At 35.2% G+C, this 15506-nt stretch overlaps 3 protein-coding genes across 6 annotated transcripts; all 3 read right to left on the minus strand.

Moving 5' to 3' along the window:
• Positions 3917–5416, minus strand: LOC105177901 (heavy metal-associated isoprenylated plant protein 21). Of its 2 annotated transcripts, none has more exons than XM_011101189.2 (3): positions 4836–5416; positions 4645–4720; positions 3917–4461 (listed from the first exon to the last, which is right to left on the minus strand). In XM_011101189.2, exons 1-3 carry the CDS (start codon positions 4953–4955, stop codon positions 4169–4171), a joined length of 489 nt encoding a protein of 162 aa, XP_011099491.2. In that variant the 5' UTR covers positions 4956–5416; the 3' UTR covers positions 3917–4168. The 2 variants fall into 2 exon arrangements, with proteins under 2 accessions (XP_011099491.2, XP_020554721.1); XM_020699062.1 differs by having other exon boundaries at positions 4803–5416.
• On the minus strand, positions 5570–11950 carry LOC105177900 (methionyl-tRNA formyltransferase). 3 transcript variants are annotated; one of them, XM_011101186.2, is made up of 12 exons: positions 11393–11674; positions 11219–11281; positions 10482–10616; positions 9638–9740; positions 8763–8853; positions 8565–8685; positions 8184–8217; positions 7429–7529; positions 6862–6921; positions 6600–6803; positions 5929–6048; positions 5570–5722 (listed from the first exon to the last, which is right to left on the minus strand). In XM_011101186.2, the coding sequence occupies exons 1-11, from the start codon at positions 11528–11530 to the stop codon at positions 5959–5961; spliced, it is 1140 nt and encodes a 379-aa protein (XP_011099488.1). In that variant the 5' UTR covers positions 11531–11674; the 3' UTR covers positions 5570–5722; positions 5929–5958. The 3 variants fall into 3 exon arrangements, 2 of the variants coding, with proteins under 2 accessions (XP_011099488.1, XP_011099489.1); XM_011101187.2 differs by having other exon boundaries at positions 8565–8669; positions 8763–8833; positions 11393–11661; XR_002288345.1 differs by lacking the exon at positions 5570–5722 and having other exon boundaries at positions 6026–6048; positions 6600–6787; positions 11393–11950.
• On the minus strand, positions 12081–15506 carry LOC105177902 (putative E3 ubiquitin-protein ligase SINA-like 6). Its single transcript, XM_011101190.2, has 2 exons — positions 14915–15506; positions 12081–12972 (listed from the first exon to the last, which is right to left on the minus strand). Exons 1-2 carry the CDS (start codon positions 15461–15463, stop codon positions 12313–12315), a joined length of 1209 nt encoding a protein of 402 aa, XP_011099492.1. The 5' UTR covers positions 15464–15506; the 3' UTR covers positions 12081–12312.

Below are 15506 nucleotides of genomic sequence, written 5' to 3' on the forward strand. Positions count from 1 at the left end.
GTTGTTGAAGTTGTACTGTACTGTAGCATGAATGGGGGAATATTTCAGACAAGAAACATACCATGCAAAACATCTCTACGACCCTACAATACATAGGCCTGAGTACCCGTAAGAAAGTTGTGATTTGACTGGGCTCAGTCTTTGATTGTTTGCAGTGAGAAAGCATTCTTCATGCCTCTGTTGTCCTGTTGTGGTGTTCCCATTTGGACCCTTTATGGAGATTTGGCTTGTACAAACTTCCAAAGTAGGGTTGCATAATTGGAATATTGAAGGTTATAAATTAGCTATAACTCTTGGTTTCTCTTAAGTTTGATACAATTACAAATAGATTTTTTATAGTTTAAAAAATTATATTTAATACTTTATCTTCATTCAACAAATAGATTCATTTGTTAGTAAAATTCTATAATTTTCTGACGTCGGCCAAAAGGTTGCATGAAATTTCAAATTTACCACTGGTTGATATATAAATTTATTGTAGGTAAAAAGAAAAATCTTTTCTGAACAAACTATCCTTATGTGAGGATGTATAAGAGTAGTTTGGTCAGAAAATTTCAATGGGGGTAAATATAGATTTTCATTAAAAGAATTTACTGATATAAGCAAATTCCTAAATTTCGACTAACGGATAAATGGATGCAAATAAACAATAAAAATATTGGATATAATTTTTCAAATCAACAAAATTTATATATAATTACGTCAGCTTTGGACAGTATAATTACCCCCCTAATAATAATAAAGGCTGCACAGGAGAAGAAACGCCAAGTTAAGGTGGTGACCCCAAATTGGGCAGTAGATGAGAATTTCTATCTTGAAATGAAAGGAAAAATAGTAGAAAAATTGCATGGAACAGAGTTGATTTTTAATTATGGGCAAACATAATTATGACATTAGAAAATCCTAACTCCGAAAAAATTGAAATAATTACCTAAATATTATATTAACTAATTATGATTAGATCACAGAAGCTACTTTAGTTGTTTGCACAATTACATTGACACTATCTATCAATTTTTCCACCAAAATGCCGTGCTTTTGAAACTGGGCATAGAACCCGTCAAAAGTTCCACCAGATTTTTACCAAAAAATTCAGAAATAAAAATGCTGGTGTGAAAAGAAAAACACCATTTCATAACAAAAATTAAAAGAAAAAAAATCATTTCACAAAAATTCAACTTATTATTTGGATTAATTTATAGCAATAATTTGGATCAAACTAGTTAATATATATATATATATATATTGATTTGATTCTAATTATGTACTTTTGTAAATTCAAAATACTTAATTTAGTCAAATGGTCTGATGTATGAATCTTGTTGTTTCTAATAAAATTTGAAAATTTTAAATTATTATTATTTTTTGCAAAAGTTGACTTAACACTTGAAAGTTGAGGACGACGAACTACATTAGAGATGTGAATAAGAAATTAGTTGAGGACGACGAACTACAATTTTCTTTTAGTTGATTCAATTGGTCGGTCTAATAATTTTATAATTTATTTGATTTCAAAATATTATCAAATGTAGCTAAAAGGACCCTTTCACTAAACGACCACAAGAAACATTTTTTTCCTAAAACAAACAAACTAGAATTTGTATAGCACTTTGTATGAATTTTTCAAACTCAAGAGGATTCATATATTTTAAAACAACTACAGTATTTTATTTTTCACTTATAAATAACAAATTTACGAAATACATCAATACTAACATGTCAGTAAGTTGATATATTCACAAGTATCCTTAAAAATATTTAATAAATATCGAGTTATCAATGTATATATAACCACAAATGCGCAATAACTTATTTAAAACAACTCATATATTGTATACTTTTCAGCAGTCTTATTAAACACTTGCAGCAACAATAACAATGTAATGAAATCTAAGAAGCAAGACAGTCTGCAGTCTTTCCAACATGTCTTAATTTCCCCACAACAATGATTTTAAGTTCAGTTAATTATGTCTGAAAAGTTCATCCTAATCGCGCCGGAAATATTTGTCTCTACTTTCTCGCTTTTATATAAATCTTTTCACTTTTGAGCCACTTTAAGATGGAGTAATTATATTTAATTCAGTGGATGATCGCTTTTTTGTCGAAAAATCAAAGCACTGTCAAATTACTCAAACTGCTTTTGAATTTATTTATTTTTTTATTATTATTCTAATATTATCGTAATGATAATAAATATTTAAAAAAAATTCAACTTTTTTCCTTTTTATTTTTTATTATTTGAGGCTCCAAGAACGATATATAAGATTTTAAATTCAAATTCTACTAGCTTTGTGTATTTCTTTTGTAGTTATTGAGTAATTATAAATTATTGAATTATAAAATTATCGATTGTTGATTATTGTATAAAATCGTTCATGATTCGTATTGATGATATATGTAATGATATAATTATATTCGATCAATTTCTTTTTTTTAAGAAAAAAATATTGAAATATGGATGTACTTAGGTAGGATTAATTAGCATGCTTTAAAGATTAAAGCATATATATTTGATAAGGATTGGTAAAGGGTAGATGTAATCATTTATTAATTATCTTGGGATCTAAACCTAGCTTGCGGCTATTAAAAAATAGTGGAGTTGGGATCAAAGCCAGAATTTGAGGAAAAAATCACCAAACCCATCAAACAGCTACTCTTGTTGTTATCATAAACAGTTCAACTTGTTCTAATTAGCACAAAAATAAATCACTTTGAATTGGTTGGAATTGATGTCTTGATCCTAGCAAAGGGTCCAATTGTTGTTATAGCATGATGAAAAATTGGCACGTAAAGTGTCATGTTTACACAATTATTGTAAACTATTCTTTAATAGTTTTTCAGTAATTACTGTTATGATGAGTCATTTTTCGATCAAATTAATCGATAATTTAAAATTTTGAATTACATGTTAAATCTTGATATCTGCAAACACATAGAGGACACTTGAAATGTATTCTTGCGCACGGGCGATTAATAATCATATTGTGTATCACACAACATATTTCGTCTCCATTCTTCGTGCGTAAATGTTTCATTGTGATGTTTATCGAACTAGTCAACTTGGTAAATAGTTTCATTTGATTTGTTAGTTATTGTGTACTATATACATATATATATGTCCTAATTTGGACTATATATATATAATCTCGCCTACGTTCTCTTCTAATTATCGTTTTTATAAAGTAATACTAGTTGTTAACGCATGCCTTTTCTACATACATATAATAAATAATCTTTTACGTTTTAAAATATCTTATAAATAAGAGTAAAATATTCAATCAATGCATTACATTAAAAAAAGGAAATAAAAGAAAAAAAATAATTCATTAGTTAATGCATAATTTAAAAAGTTAAATAAGTTAGTTATCTTATTAGTTGAAGGGCACCTTTTATTTGCAAAAAATTAGAGCGGCAGTGTCATTAACCGACACGTGTGAATATAGAGGCCCTTTGTTTTTTTTTATATTAGTATAGATATAAGTAGGAGAATCATATAAAAAATGACCCAAAAACTATTATTATTGTTGTTGTTGTCGTTATTATTGCGAAAATTTTGAAAGGGATGGAAAGGATTCATACTTATATAAACCACTTGAAATAAATATATGAGAAGCACTTATCTTTTTGTAAATTAATGTGTATTACATTATATATAGATCCCATCTGTATGGGCCAAGAAGATTGAAGAATCACATTCTATTACCACAACCTTGAAATCAGTCATCATGTCCATCTTCTCTCATCAGAAAAAGACAGCTGACAGCCCTTCAAGAATTCTTGAAAGGCTACTAATATGATTGAGCACAAAAACAAAGTTTGTCCAAGTAAAAGTCGCTTGTCTTATAAGCACTTTTACCTGAATTTCTTGCACAACTTTTCCTCGTTCCATCAATCACTAAATCAAAAACAGTGAAAATTAGAAAGAAGCGCATTTTCCATAATAAATGGAAATTAGTTTGCAACAAGTATAGCCGGAGAAACAAGTTGAGAAAAACAGACACAACAACAAGCAGTTGTCCTGACTTTTATATGTCTTCATATGCCTCAAATACATGCATGCACTGATTGTCTCAATACCTTACTGTAATGAAAAACACAACTCTCTGATGAAAAGCTTTCCTTGCTGTCAACAATAATAACCTGGGCAGCAATTTCCGAGTTCACTTTTTCACATAATAGAACAAGCGTTGGGGTTGTCGTCACTGAACAGATACGTGATTCTTTCATCGGTTGCATTAGGCATGGGAACGGCCTGAGTGGCGTTTCTTACAAAACCAGCCGGAGCCCTCTTGTCATAGACTTGAGCTACATACGGATACTGTACTAGATTGTACGGGATGTAAGGCCAAAACTCAGCTCTTTTCCCAGTGTTCTTCACTCTCTTTAGGACCTTATTTGGATCCACAAAGCCACTCACCGTTACACGGTGTTGCTTTCTGTTAACTTCCACCGTCCGCACTCCTACAAACAATCAAACCATTGAGAGGAAACATAAAAGTTTTCAGCTGTCTGAATTTTCTATTTTAATTTACTTGCAACGTTCCATAGATTACACCTAACATAAAAAAATATGCACGTCGACATGTATAAAATATTTTCTTAAACATAAGAAATTAATCAATACATGGCTTTCATGGAGAGAACCTTTCATGTTTTTAACAGCATTCTTGACCCTTCTCTCACATCCATCACAGTCCATTTTCACTCTGATCTCAACTGTCTGCACAAGAACTCAAAACTCATACACATACACATCTTGGAAAATTAAAAAAATATCAACACATAAGCAAAATCAAACTCACACAGTGAGAGGTGTTGGTGTGTATAATGAGTACCTGCATTGGTTTCCTTCTGCCCCTTGTGCTGGTGACAGTGCAAAAGTTTGAGAGATAGTCAAGCGCGCCCATTTTTTTGCTTCTGATCTTAGGCAGAAAGCGAAGAAGGGCTCTTGACATTTATACAATGAGAGCGTGGTGGGACTTAATTGGAAAAAGCCTCATAATTATGGGTGGGAACGTCCAAGCTGTGTGTATAAAGAATTCATAGTTTTATTGAGATATTTAATTTAAAGAATGGATTTTTAGGCCCAGAAAGTATGATTATGTGGCTTGAAATGATTATGGGTAGGTAACAATAACAGTGCTTTTGCAATTCTTGATTTATTTAAGCTGATAAGTTAATCGTGAGAGCGTTGGAAAAGTGCTTTAGTGTTTGCTTTCATTTTCGTTCAGTGGGTGTGGTGCTGCTTTTCGATTATTTATTGGATTATACTACAATTATTGCTTCTCTCCCTGGATTCTGCTACATTACTCTATCCCTACTTATGATTTTCTGGGTTCTTTTCAAACTTATGTTGGACTGTTTCCGCTGAGACATGCATGAAATCCTGGCTTTAGTGTGTTGTTTTTTGCAAGAACAGCTAATACTTCAATTTCGTTCGCTCATTTTCTGGAACTATTAATATAATACCGACTTTCTGTTTCATAAATTCCTCAATCAAGAAAAGGTACATACGTATTTGCACGTTTACGCTCTCGTCAAGTATCCTTCCCCCAAGTTTTTGAGTCAATATTCAGACTACTTTCATCCCACTGTGTGATCTGTGCAGCAAGCGTCCCTTGATTGATCAACAGCCGTAGATGGTCCAAAAGCCACATTTAACGGATGATATCCACTAGCCGTTCTTTTCGCATTCTGGCTACGGCATACTTCAGATTTGTCTCTGCATACACAATTCAAAATATAACTGTACTGAGAACCATTTTCATTTTCATCTAAGCAATACACGAACAAATAAACAACTCGGATAATTTGGTTGTGGTGCAAAATCCTGTTCTTGTCCATAATTGTTAAGATTTTCCTTTTGTTTAAGTGAATCAGCTATATATATATTTACTACGTCATGAATATGAATCATAATAAATTTACCTATTTCAGTATGACTGAGGTTGAAATTCATCACAACTTCCTTAGTTTTTGGCCTCTTAAACCATTCCAAAATGCAGTTGCATTTACAACCTTTTTGCCTGGAAGTTGGACCTCCAGTACCTGCAGGTGGACGCATAACATGAACATAAAAAAGTTTGTAGTGTAACAAACAAATGATTGTTAACTTACTGTGTTAGGTCATGAAAAGAAAATACTCTTGCCAAATACAGTAGCAGGAAATGGAATTATCCATCTTCAGTTTGTGAGTGATCAGGACATTAAAGTGTTCTTCATATTCAACACTCAGGTCAAATATGAAGGATGTCCAGTTCAAGAAGAATACTAGCTGATTCAGTATATATATTCAATGTATTCTTCTCACAGCATGTATACCCCCACCCGAAACAGAAGTCTAAAAATACTGTACAAAGTACCAAATAACGTATATGTTGATTGAGTTTACTCTTTTTCCTTCTCTTACAAGATTTATATTCATAATCTTAAATTCATAAGCATAATAAAAAACCCAGAAAACCAGAACCAATTATACAAGCACAAGATATGCTTGCATGCAACTACTAACACCTTTACACAAACACAAAACATACTTTTACACCTACAATTTTCAAACACTTGTACTACTCTAAATCACAATCAAAATAAAAGCTCACCTCCAGTGCTGTACCCCCACCACAAGGGACTATCAGTGAGCCTTTTGCAAAGAATATATCATCCATTTGGCCACTCCGAATTTCATTATTGCCATAAACCCTTGTAGTGATGATTTTAAGCTCTATAATATTATGCTGACCACTTTTTGGGTCAAGTACTGAAACTTTTGCTCGGGTCCCTGGCCAACCTGCAAATGCACGAACCTGAAAGGTTGCATGTAATATCTCCATATCTCGAATCAAATTGAATGTCAAGTAATACCTTGTTGTGAAGGATTCTAGCATCTTGATCAAAGGAAAGCCAAGACTCTTCTGGAGTAATCTGCATGAACAATCAAATTGTGCAAGATCAGCAAGCTGCTTCTAGGAGGGCTGCATTGATGCGTAACATGTTATACTTCATGCTGAGTAATTAAATTGACCCAACAGAAGCAGCAACTGGGAGAGATAAATATCCACAATGATCAATTGAAATACCTATGCACATTGGGTAGAGCTAAAAATATTCACCTGAAAGGCAATTGATGTCCTATAGGAGATATTATCTTGTCAATATAATGGAGTAGCTCTGGTAGAGCAGGTTAATCTTTGTGGAAGCAAGCATGAACCAACTATTTGTATGGCTGAAAATGAACAATGATGCCTTTGGAAATTGGAATGCGCTAATGAACCAACCATTTCTATAAATTCAAGAAATGCTTTGAGCAATTACTTGCTCAAACATTATAATTAACATAAAATGTCTAAAAACAAATGAGAGGACAAATTCCCAGCAGGGCACTACAAATATGATCAGCATTCATTCTGGACAAATAAAAACTTAGCTTACTTTTGGAGCCAATGTAGCTTTAGATTCATCTTGTGCAACTGCTTTAGCTTTAGCTGAACCATCGAATATTGATGGAAGCTCACGGATTAGAAGTTGGGATCCTACATTGATGAATGACAGAAATTCAAAGAACATTAGGGGACATTAATGTACATTTGACCTTATGAATATAAATTGGACAATAATTATTCGTTCATAAACATGAAGCACGGGGAATGAGAAGATAGAACAAGCGTCTCTGAAGATTCTGACTTTAATACAACCACAAGCACATGGAAACAATCCAGAAACAATATTTTCTGCCATCTAAGAGCAGCAACATTGATATTTTGATTCAAGATAGGGCACATATTTTCAATAATTCAAAGCACAATAATATGAAGGCCTTGACTATATTATATAAACTCACGTGTTTAAAAATCTTCATGAAATCTGCATGAGAGTTCAGCAAACATTTGAATGATTAAGGTCAGTCAATTCATCTTTCTGATTCTTATTATAGAACCTGATGATCCTATTGAGCACTAAATATCATTAACTTTCAAAATAAAGGGGAGAACTATGATAAGCGTCATTTTCGGAAAAATATTCTGGAAAGTTCGAGGAAAATATCACTTGATATCAGCCTGGGGTCCTATACTGTTTCTAGCCAAAGCTTATACATGTCTTCTTGGGTCTAGCAAGCTCTCGAGGGAATAATTTGTCCGTAGAAATGTGCAGAAGTAGTAAGTGATGGAGGAAAGACGAATACAGACCTCGAGCAAACAGCAATTCAAGTAACTCTGTTGCCTGCACAAAGATCACAGGGTTCTAGTCAGAGAAAATAATTCAAGGCAATGAATGCAGGTTAAAAGCAGGAAGATGATTCAGATATTCTGTGTATGCTAGTTGTTAGTCTGTATCTATATGCACTTGAGTATTGGAGGAATTTGCAACACTGGAATGAACTAAAAAAACTGATTCCTTTCTGTTTCTTTCATGTACAGTAGTTGACGGCCACAGACGAGAAAAGGAAAGTCAGGATTGTATTCAGACCCTACTCAACTCTAATGTTTCAAACTGCTAAGATGGAACATAGTTTCTTGCTCAAACTTATGTGGACTTTAGCTAACATTAGGAATGCACATCATACATACCTTTATATAATCATCAATTTCCACTTTTTCACAAGCAATAACAGGACCAGCATCTAGTTGGCGCACCGTATATGCCAATGAAACTCCTGTTTCTCTTACACCATCCTGTTGAAGTCCTTTTCTTCATTTTGTAGTCGAAGTGAATAAATAAATCCAGCAGGTAGATTAACAAATTCATCTGCTAAAGCGAATATGTACCTGCAGAGCCCTCTGAACAGGAGCTGCCCCACGATACAGAGGAAGCAGACTAGGGTGTATGTTGACTGTACCTGCAAGATTGCACTCAAATCTAAGACAGCTAGATGTCAGCTTCTGAGATAAAATATAATCATCATAATACAACATCAACCAAATCAGTAAGCCACAACATTGAACAAGATGCTAATCTATTGTATAGGTATAAATAAAGGAGGAAAAAAGGACTATATGCTTCCTGTAAATAGTTGGCATTAAAAGCAAAGGTTTCCTGAAACCTAGAAAACTCAACAGTAAGCTATGTTATACAGATCAGAAAGGTAGGGAAAAATCAACACCTTGAACTTAAGAATAACTGGATCCACCTAGTACCATATAATATAAAGCTGCTTCATATAGTTTCTAAAATTATATAATGTATTGGCTCTGGCATCACGTTATTGCTATGCTACTTCATACGCATTTACCTGTTCAATATTATATACCTAAAAAGAATAAAAAGCTTCAGAGATCTTAAGGTAAGGTCATGAGAGCCATCATCAGGAAGAAGCATCTTAGAGATTCTCTTATATATTTGATGCATGAAATCAAGCTTCAAAATTCTTGGCTCTACCTTCAATATTTGAAACACATGCAGATATATCTCTTTATCATAACACTCCAATAACGATCATAAATATGAAAAACTAACATCATACAGATCAATTACATCACAGACAACAATCATTGATGTATCAAAACTTCTCCGTTGCTATGAAGTTGTGCAGTTATTCAGTTCAAAAGGTTATATAATTCAGCATTCCAATATACATAATAGGAGAATTATGAACTTTCAGGTTGTAAGACTTAAATGACTAGCAAAGAATCTTCAGACTAACCCATGGACGGAAGCTTAAGAAATTTTGTTGGTAAGATATTGCCATATGCAGCAGTGATGCATAGTTCAGGTTCCAGAACCTTAAAACTGGAAAGAAATGATTCCTGCATGGTGGCGCCATGAATATATGAATCCTTTCATTGAGACCAGACAAAGATTAAAGGTTCTTTGTATAGAATATGGAAAATTTTAAATAATAGGGAACAGGAATATGGAAAAATTTTCTTTGTCACTATCTGCAATTATGCAATGACCATTTACTCAGTGTTTCATAAGAAAATGCTAGAGACAAAATATAAATGAAAATATTACAAATTTATGCTTCTGCTACCTTTTTCTGGACAGTAATCTTCTTCCCAAGAATACTAATCGCTTGGAGTGATGATGTGACTCCACTATGTCCCAACTAATAATACTTTAGTGGGAAAGGAATAAAGGCTGCCGATATTTTCATTTACTCAATTGTCATCTAAAACTCCATACCCATTTGAATTGGGAAGACGAAAATATGTAAAGTAAGATACTTCTATTCCTATTCTTTCTTAATTATTGTAGCATATCATGGTTACAGAAATGTAATATTTCAGATGATCTAACATCTAAGTATAAGAAAGAGAGTTAAGTAGTACTAATCACGCACTTCCAATTATTGTTTCAAGATGTGGACCACCTAGTTGATAATTGTCAGTCCACTTTATAGGTCTCCCTGGCCACTGTCAGAGATACCAAATCCTAATTTGTGTAAATAAAAGGACAAACATGCTAATCGAGAACTCAACAACACTTTAAATTTTGGAGTAAAGAAAAACTATACAGGGATCTGATCCCTCGATAACATAATTTACCTCACCAGCTTTTGCTGGTGTAAAAATCAATTCAGATGGAAATCCTCTCTCCACAGCATGTTGCGCAACTGGAGAAGGCATCAACTTTCTACCCCTATCTCTTCCAGAGGGTGGCTGGGTGACAATTGCTGCAATCTGGATCATTTCATAATGCAGTCAATATGTATTTTCATCAAATACATTCATAATCTGCTAAGAGTCATGATATCAGTGTCCTTATTGATTGCATTAGTCTCTTTATTTCAACTATAATGCTACCTCTGTCCACCAATGATCGTCCACCTTGTGTTTTGTGTTTTACCACACAACTCGAGAAATAGTGAAACTTTATTTGGTTTGTTTAAAGTACTAATACACATTAAAATTTGAAATACTCAGATGATACATGGTTAATATAAAAAGTTCTTCCAAAAGTTAGATAGTTTAACTTTGTTCAGTAGGAATGAGCAAGAAAACCACTTCTACATCGCCATTAAGCAGCAGAATTTAGATGTATAAGCTGATTATAACCACAATCAGTTGACATTAAACTATAAATAACAAGACCACATGTTTATAACATACCAATCCATGTGAAATCTACATAAACTACATAACTTTCCGCAAACCATTACCCTCTTTCAACTAAATTATATGGTTATGCCCATCAAATACGTATGGAAATGAACAAAATAACCTTTACCGAGAAAAGGAAAAGAAATAAAAAAAATAAAAAGAAAGGGTTAACTTCTAAGCACCTCGAATAAAGAATCTGGGGCAGAAGAGGCATTGAAAAGGGAATCAAGAACAAAAGCTGAGACCTGCAATTCAGTCATAGTTTGAACGAGTTAGTGGATACGAGCATTAGTCGTGCATTGTGTTACTTTCCAGGGGGCAGAGAGAGAGAGAGAGAGAGAGAGAGAGAGATGTACCTGAGGTGAACCCAAGAAAACGAGACGCTTCTTGGTAGAAGGGAGGGTGCGAGATGAAGCGGGAGCAGGGGAGGAGGAAGAAGAAGCGGCGGTGCAGAGGCAGCAGAAGCGGCGGAGCATCAGGGAAGACGATAGCATCCTGCCTGTACTAGTTCAAGAGTGCTGTGCAGCTAATGTTTTCTTCTACATCAATAATAAATGGATTAAATTACATCTTGCACCCAAAATAAGTTATTTCAGCATTTTCCCACCCCACAAAGAAAAAAGTTACACACTTCACACCCTCAAACCCTAGATGTTGACAGATTGCACCCCTTTCTGCCCTTAGCCGCGTATGATTTGGAAGCTGACTCATCACATCCGTGCCACATGGAGGGTGATTTGGCAGCATCTTATCCCATGATAGTGACACAGCTGCTGGCTCGTCATCACCCATAAAAATGCAACAGAGAATTTTTACCTATGTTTTTTTTTCTTTTTTTTTTTGTACAACGAGGGTGTAGGTTCGAAGACAACCTGGATTTGATCCAAGTCCCTTCCTTTAAAAATGAGAGGGACGCCAACTCAACTATAATGTCAAATATGTAAATTCTGCGACCAAGAAAGGACTTCGTACATAATGGAGTCATTGGGACGTCTTCCACGAAGCGTCAAATAACATGCAAAGCTAACAAAACATGAAATCATAAGCCAAAGAATCGGGCACACCTCGAATAACACATGAACAGAACAACACGAAAACCACCAAGGTCCAAAGTGGAAGCAATCCAGTGAGGAAGATCAACCAAAGTCACAAATTGAGTATCACAAAAGTTCATCGAACTAGAGTACAATAATGTTACAATGAAATTACATATGAAACCGGTCCTGATAGATATGTATAATTACTATGGGGTCTAAAGAAGAGCAAACTGGAAATGTCAAATGGCAAATGAGATGTCCCGCCATATGCTAAGTTTCAATGTGAGCTGTCCACTCATAAAATCTCTAGGAACAAAAAGATACATTTTTGCAGGAGGGTCTGCCATCCATTTTGGCACACAATCTGCCCAAGTTCTTAGTTTTATTGAGCTCTCTCCAACAGTTGCTGTAAGATCATACAAGAAAGCTCTCTCTGCAGAAGCTGGTGCAACACAAACAACATTGACAAAACTTCCACGAGACTCGATAGAACGATTAAGGATAAAAAGCATACTGTGGCTCCTTTCTTGTAGAATAACATGGTTCTGATTAGTGTCCAATAAGATGGAGGTGGCAGAGTTGAAACGGAATTGTTTGGAAGAATGTGAATGTTGGAGAGCAAAGTGTGCGTACAAGGATTTGCAGACGCCAACATAGTTGCACCCAGGATGAGGGCATGAACAAGGAGCATAATTGCATGTCTTCTCATGAGCAAGTTTTTTACTGTAACTTAATGTCTCCTTGCAACCATGCGGCATGTTCCGACATGTGATTTTGACCGATTCAAGAACCTTCTCAATAGCCCTGCAACGGTTGTAACCAATTGGCCAGCAGCAACTTGCACATTTGTTCCTCATTCTGGTACAGCATGATCCACATGCTATATGCCCATTCTCACACTGGATTAAAACACAGATGAATATATATCAGATCAATTTTCATTTTTTGCAGTGACCAACCACTTGATAATGTGATACTTCAGATAAAAATAAATAAGTTTTCAGGCAGGAATGACTGTATGAACATCCTCATGCTCACAGTGGATATAGCTCAAGTTGATGAACCAAGTTTTGCGCTGACGTCACAAGTAATCATTGAGAAACTAATTAATCACATATGGATCTTCCGACAGAGCGACTGTCTTCCTTAAAGAAAGCCTTCTAACTTAAACAAAGAGAAAAGACACAAACCTAAAGTTTAGAAAAGCACTAGTAAAATAAAAACACAAGGAATCAGAACTTGCTCTTGGAATATAACATTATATGGAGAAATTTCAGATGTACAAATTGTTAAGACCATGCCCATAATCTTAAAAATCATCATATGGAAACACCAATCCTTCCAATTAATAAAGAAGCCAAGTAGAGTGTGACAAAGATGGCTACCTCATCACCAACTTGTATCAGCTAATATATAAAACCAATGGAAGTTGTGGAACCTCAATCTAGATACTAGGCTACTAGCAGAAGTGACCAAACAATGAGGACAATCACCTGAGGTTCCAAAACTCTATAAAGCTTTGATTGATGAAGTAAATGTTACAAAATACTGATCAGAGCCACAATACGGACACATGGAGATACCAAAACCATAAAAGTGTTAAGAATAAACAGTAGGACATCAATTTCCCAATTCCTACTAACACATCCAGGTACTTCATTCGATGGTGGTGATTAGTTCATAAACACCTAAATAATCAACAGGCTATAACAATTATTAACAATCAATCCTATTCCTAGCCAAAATGTGATCCTCAACAGGTAAGATGAACCGCCTCATTACTTTACAAGCAAAAATCAGAGGATACAGCTAGCGAGGTCCAAACATTTGTAGGTTATTTATCTTTTCAAGGACAAAATATCATGTGAAAGCCTAAAAATATACCAGATAAGTGAATGTGGAAGGAAAAAGAAGAAGTTATCATGATCGAATGAAATAAGAGCAGAACAACTTATTAGAACATGATCAGCAATCTCCCAGAATTAAGTAAATAGGCCTCAAAATCAACAGTCACCAAGAAGAATCAAAACTCTTAACTTGGAGAAGGATTCATACTTGACCCAGCTTCTCCATATCTTTAACCTTAGTGGTGATATCAAAGGAACAGCAAAGAAAAACAGCCCAAGTAATAACTTCTACTGAATTCACAAGTACATATGTAACTTTGTCATACAAAATGGTTACAATGATGGATTCAACCTAAGACTGGAAGCAGGTTCTGACATGCCAGATTGATCTGCAGGCCAAACACAAGTTCATTTATCATATTGGTTGATGATAAGGTGAAAGCCTAACAAAATTTCATTTATTAGGTTGGTTGATGTTAAGGTGAACTTGTTATAGCAACATCCATTTCAGTAATGACCTTTTGCCATTTCTTGGGACATCTGGTAATTGCTAGGTGATAGATTTTTGCACATCAACAGGGAGCTACTTCAACCAATACAGCTTATCAATATACCGCAGAGTGACTAGGTTTATCAAAATCATCCAAATACCAAACATAAGCAGACAGATGAAGCCAAATAGTCATCCTACAACTGAACCAAGTCCAGAATGACATGAGCTTCAAGTACTCAGTCGTTACTAAATTGAAGTTCGCTTCTGGGTTTCCAATTCCATGACCAAGTAAAAGAGAATTTCATATTATTCTTCAACATGAGCTCATCAAGTAATCAAGTTACTTAGAGAAGCTTATACAATAATTCTGCAAAAAACAGATGCTACCTTTTTGGTTTTGGAAAAATCAAAGCACTAGAGAGAACCCTCATAAATGCCTAATTGACAAAAACGAGAAATGATGACCATAAATAGGAAATTGGGTAATGTTAAATGAGGGACCTGATACACTGGGGAGCAAAGAGGTTCAAAGCAAATGGGGCAATCCAGCACGTCCGGGTCCGTCAGGGTCACAGAAATGGGCCCACTAGGCCCGCCCGAGTCAGTGCACGCACCATTTTCACCTGGGGTCGCGTCTATTCGTGCTTCAGTGGGTTGTACCTCGTCTCCGCTCCGTTGATTTTGCTGTTCATCTTCTCCTTCTTCTGATTCCTCTTCCGAAGAGGAACCAGACCACGAATTGTCCGATTCCCCAACACTTTCCCCTTCAGATTCTTCCTCTGCCGAAACCGACCCCTCCGGCGTGCGGTCTTGGTCCAATTCAGGCGGAGGAGCAGTCGATGTGGAGATGGTGGCGCGGTCGCCGGAATTAGAGGCGTTGGCGTCGGCGCTGGGCCTGTTTAGGGAAACAAAACTGGTACTGGAAATTCTGGGTTTCTTGGGCAAGGGTCTATTGTTGCTGGGTCTGTCTTCATTTCCGTCTTCATCTCCTCCGACGGAAAACCTCGCCATTTTTTCCTCCTCCGTTGCAGATAATCTCATCGTTTTCATCTTTCTTATTTTTATAGTGGGGGCTCTATTGCAACTCACTCCC

This window comes from Sesamum indicum, linkage group LG15 (assembly GCF_000512975.1).
Source record: "Sesamum indicum cultivar Zhongzhi No. 13 linkage group LG15, S_indicum_v1.0, whole genome shotgun sequence".
Taxonomy (NCBI): Eukaryota; Viridiplantae; Streptophyta; class Magnoliopsida; order Lamiales; family Pedaliaceae; genus Sesamum; species Sesamum indicum.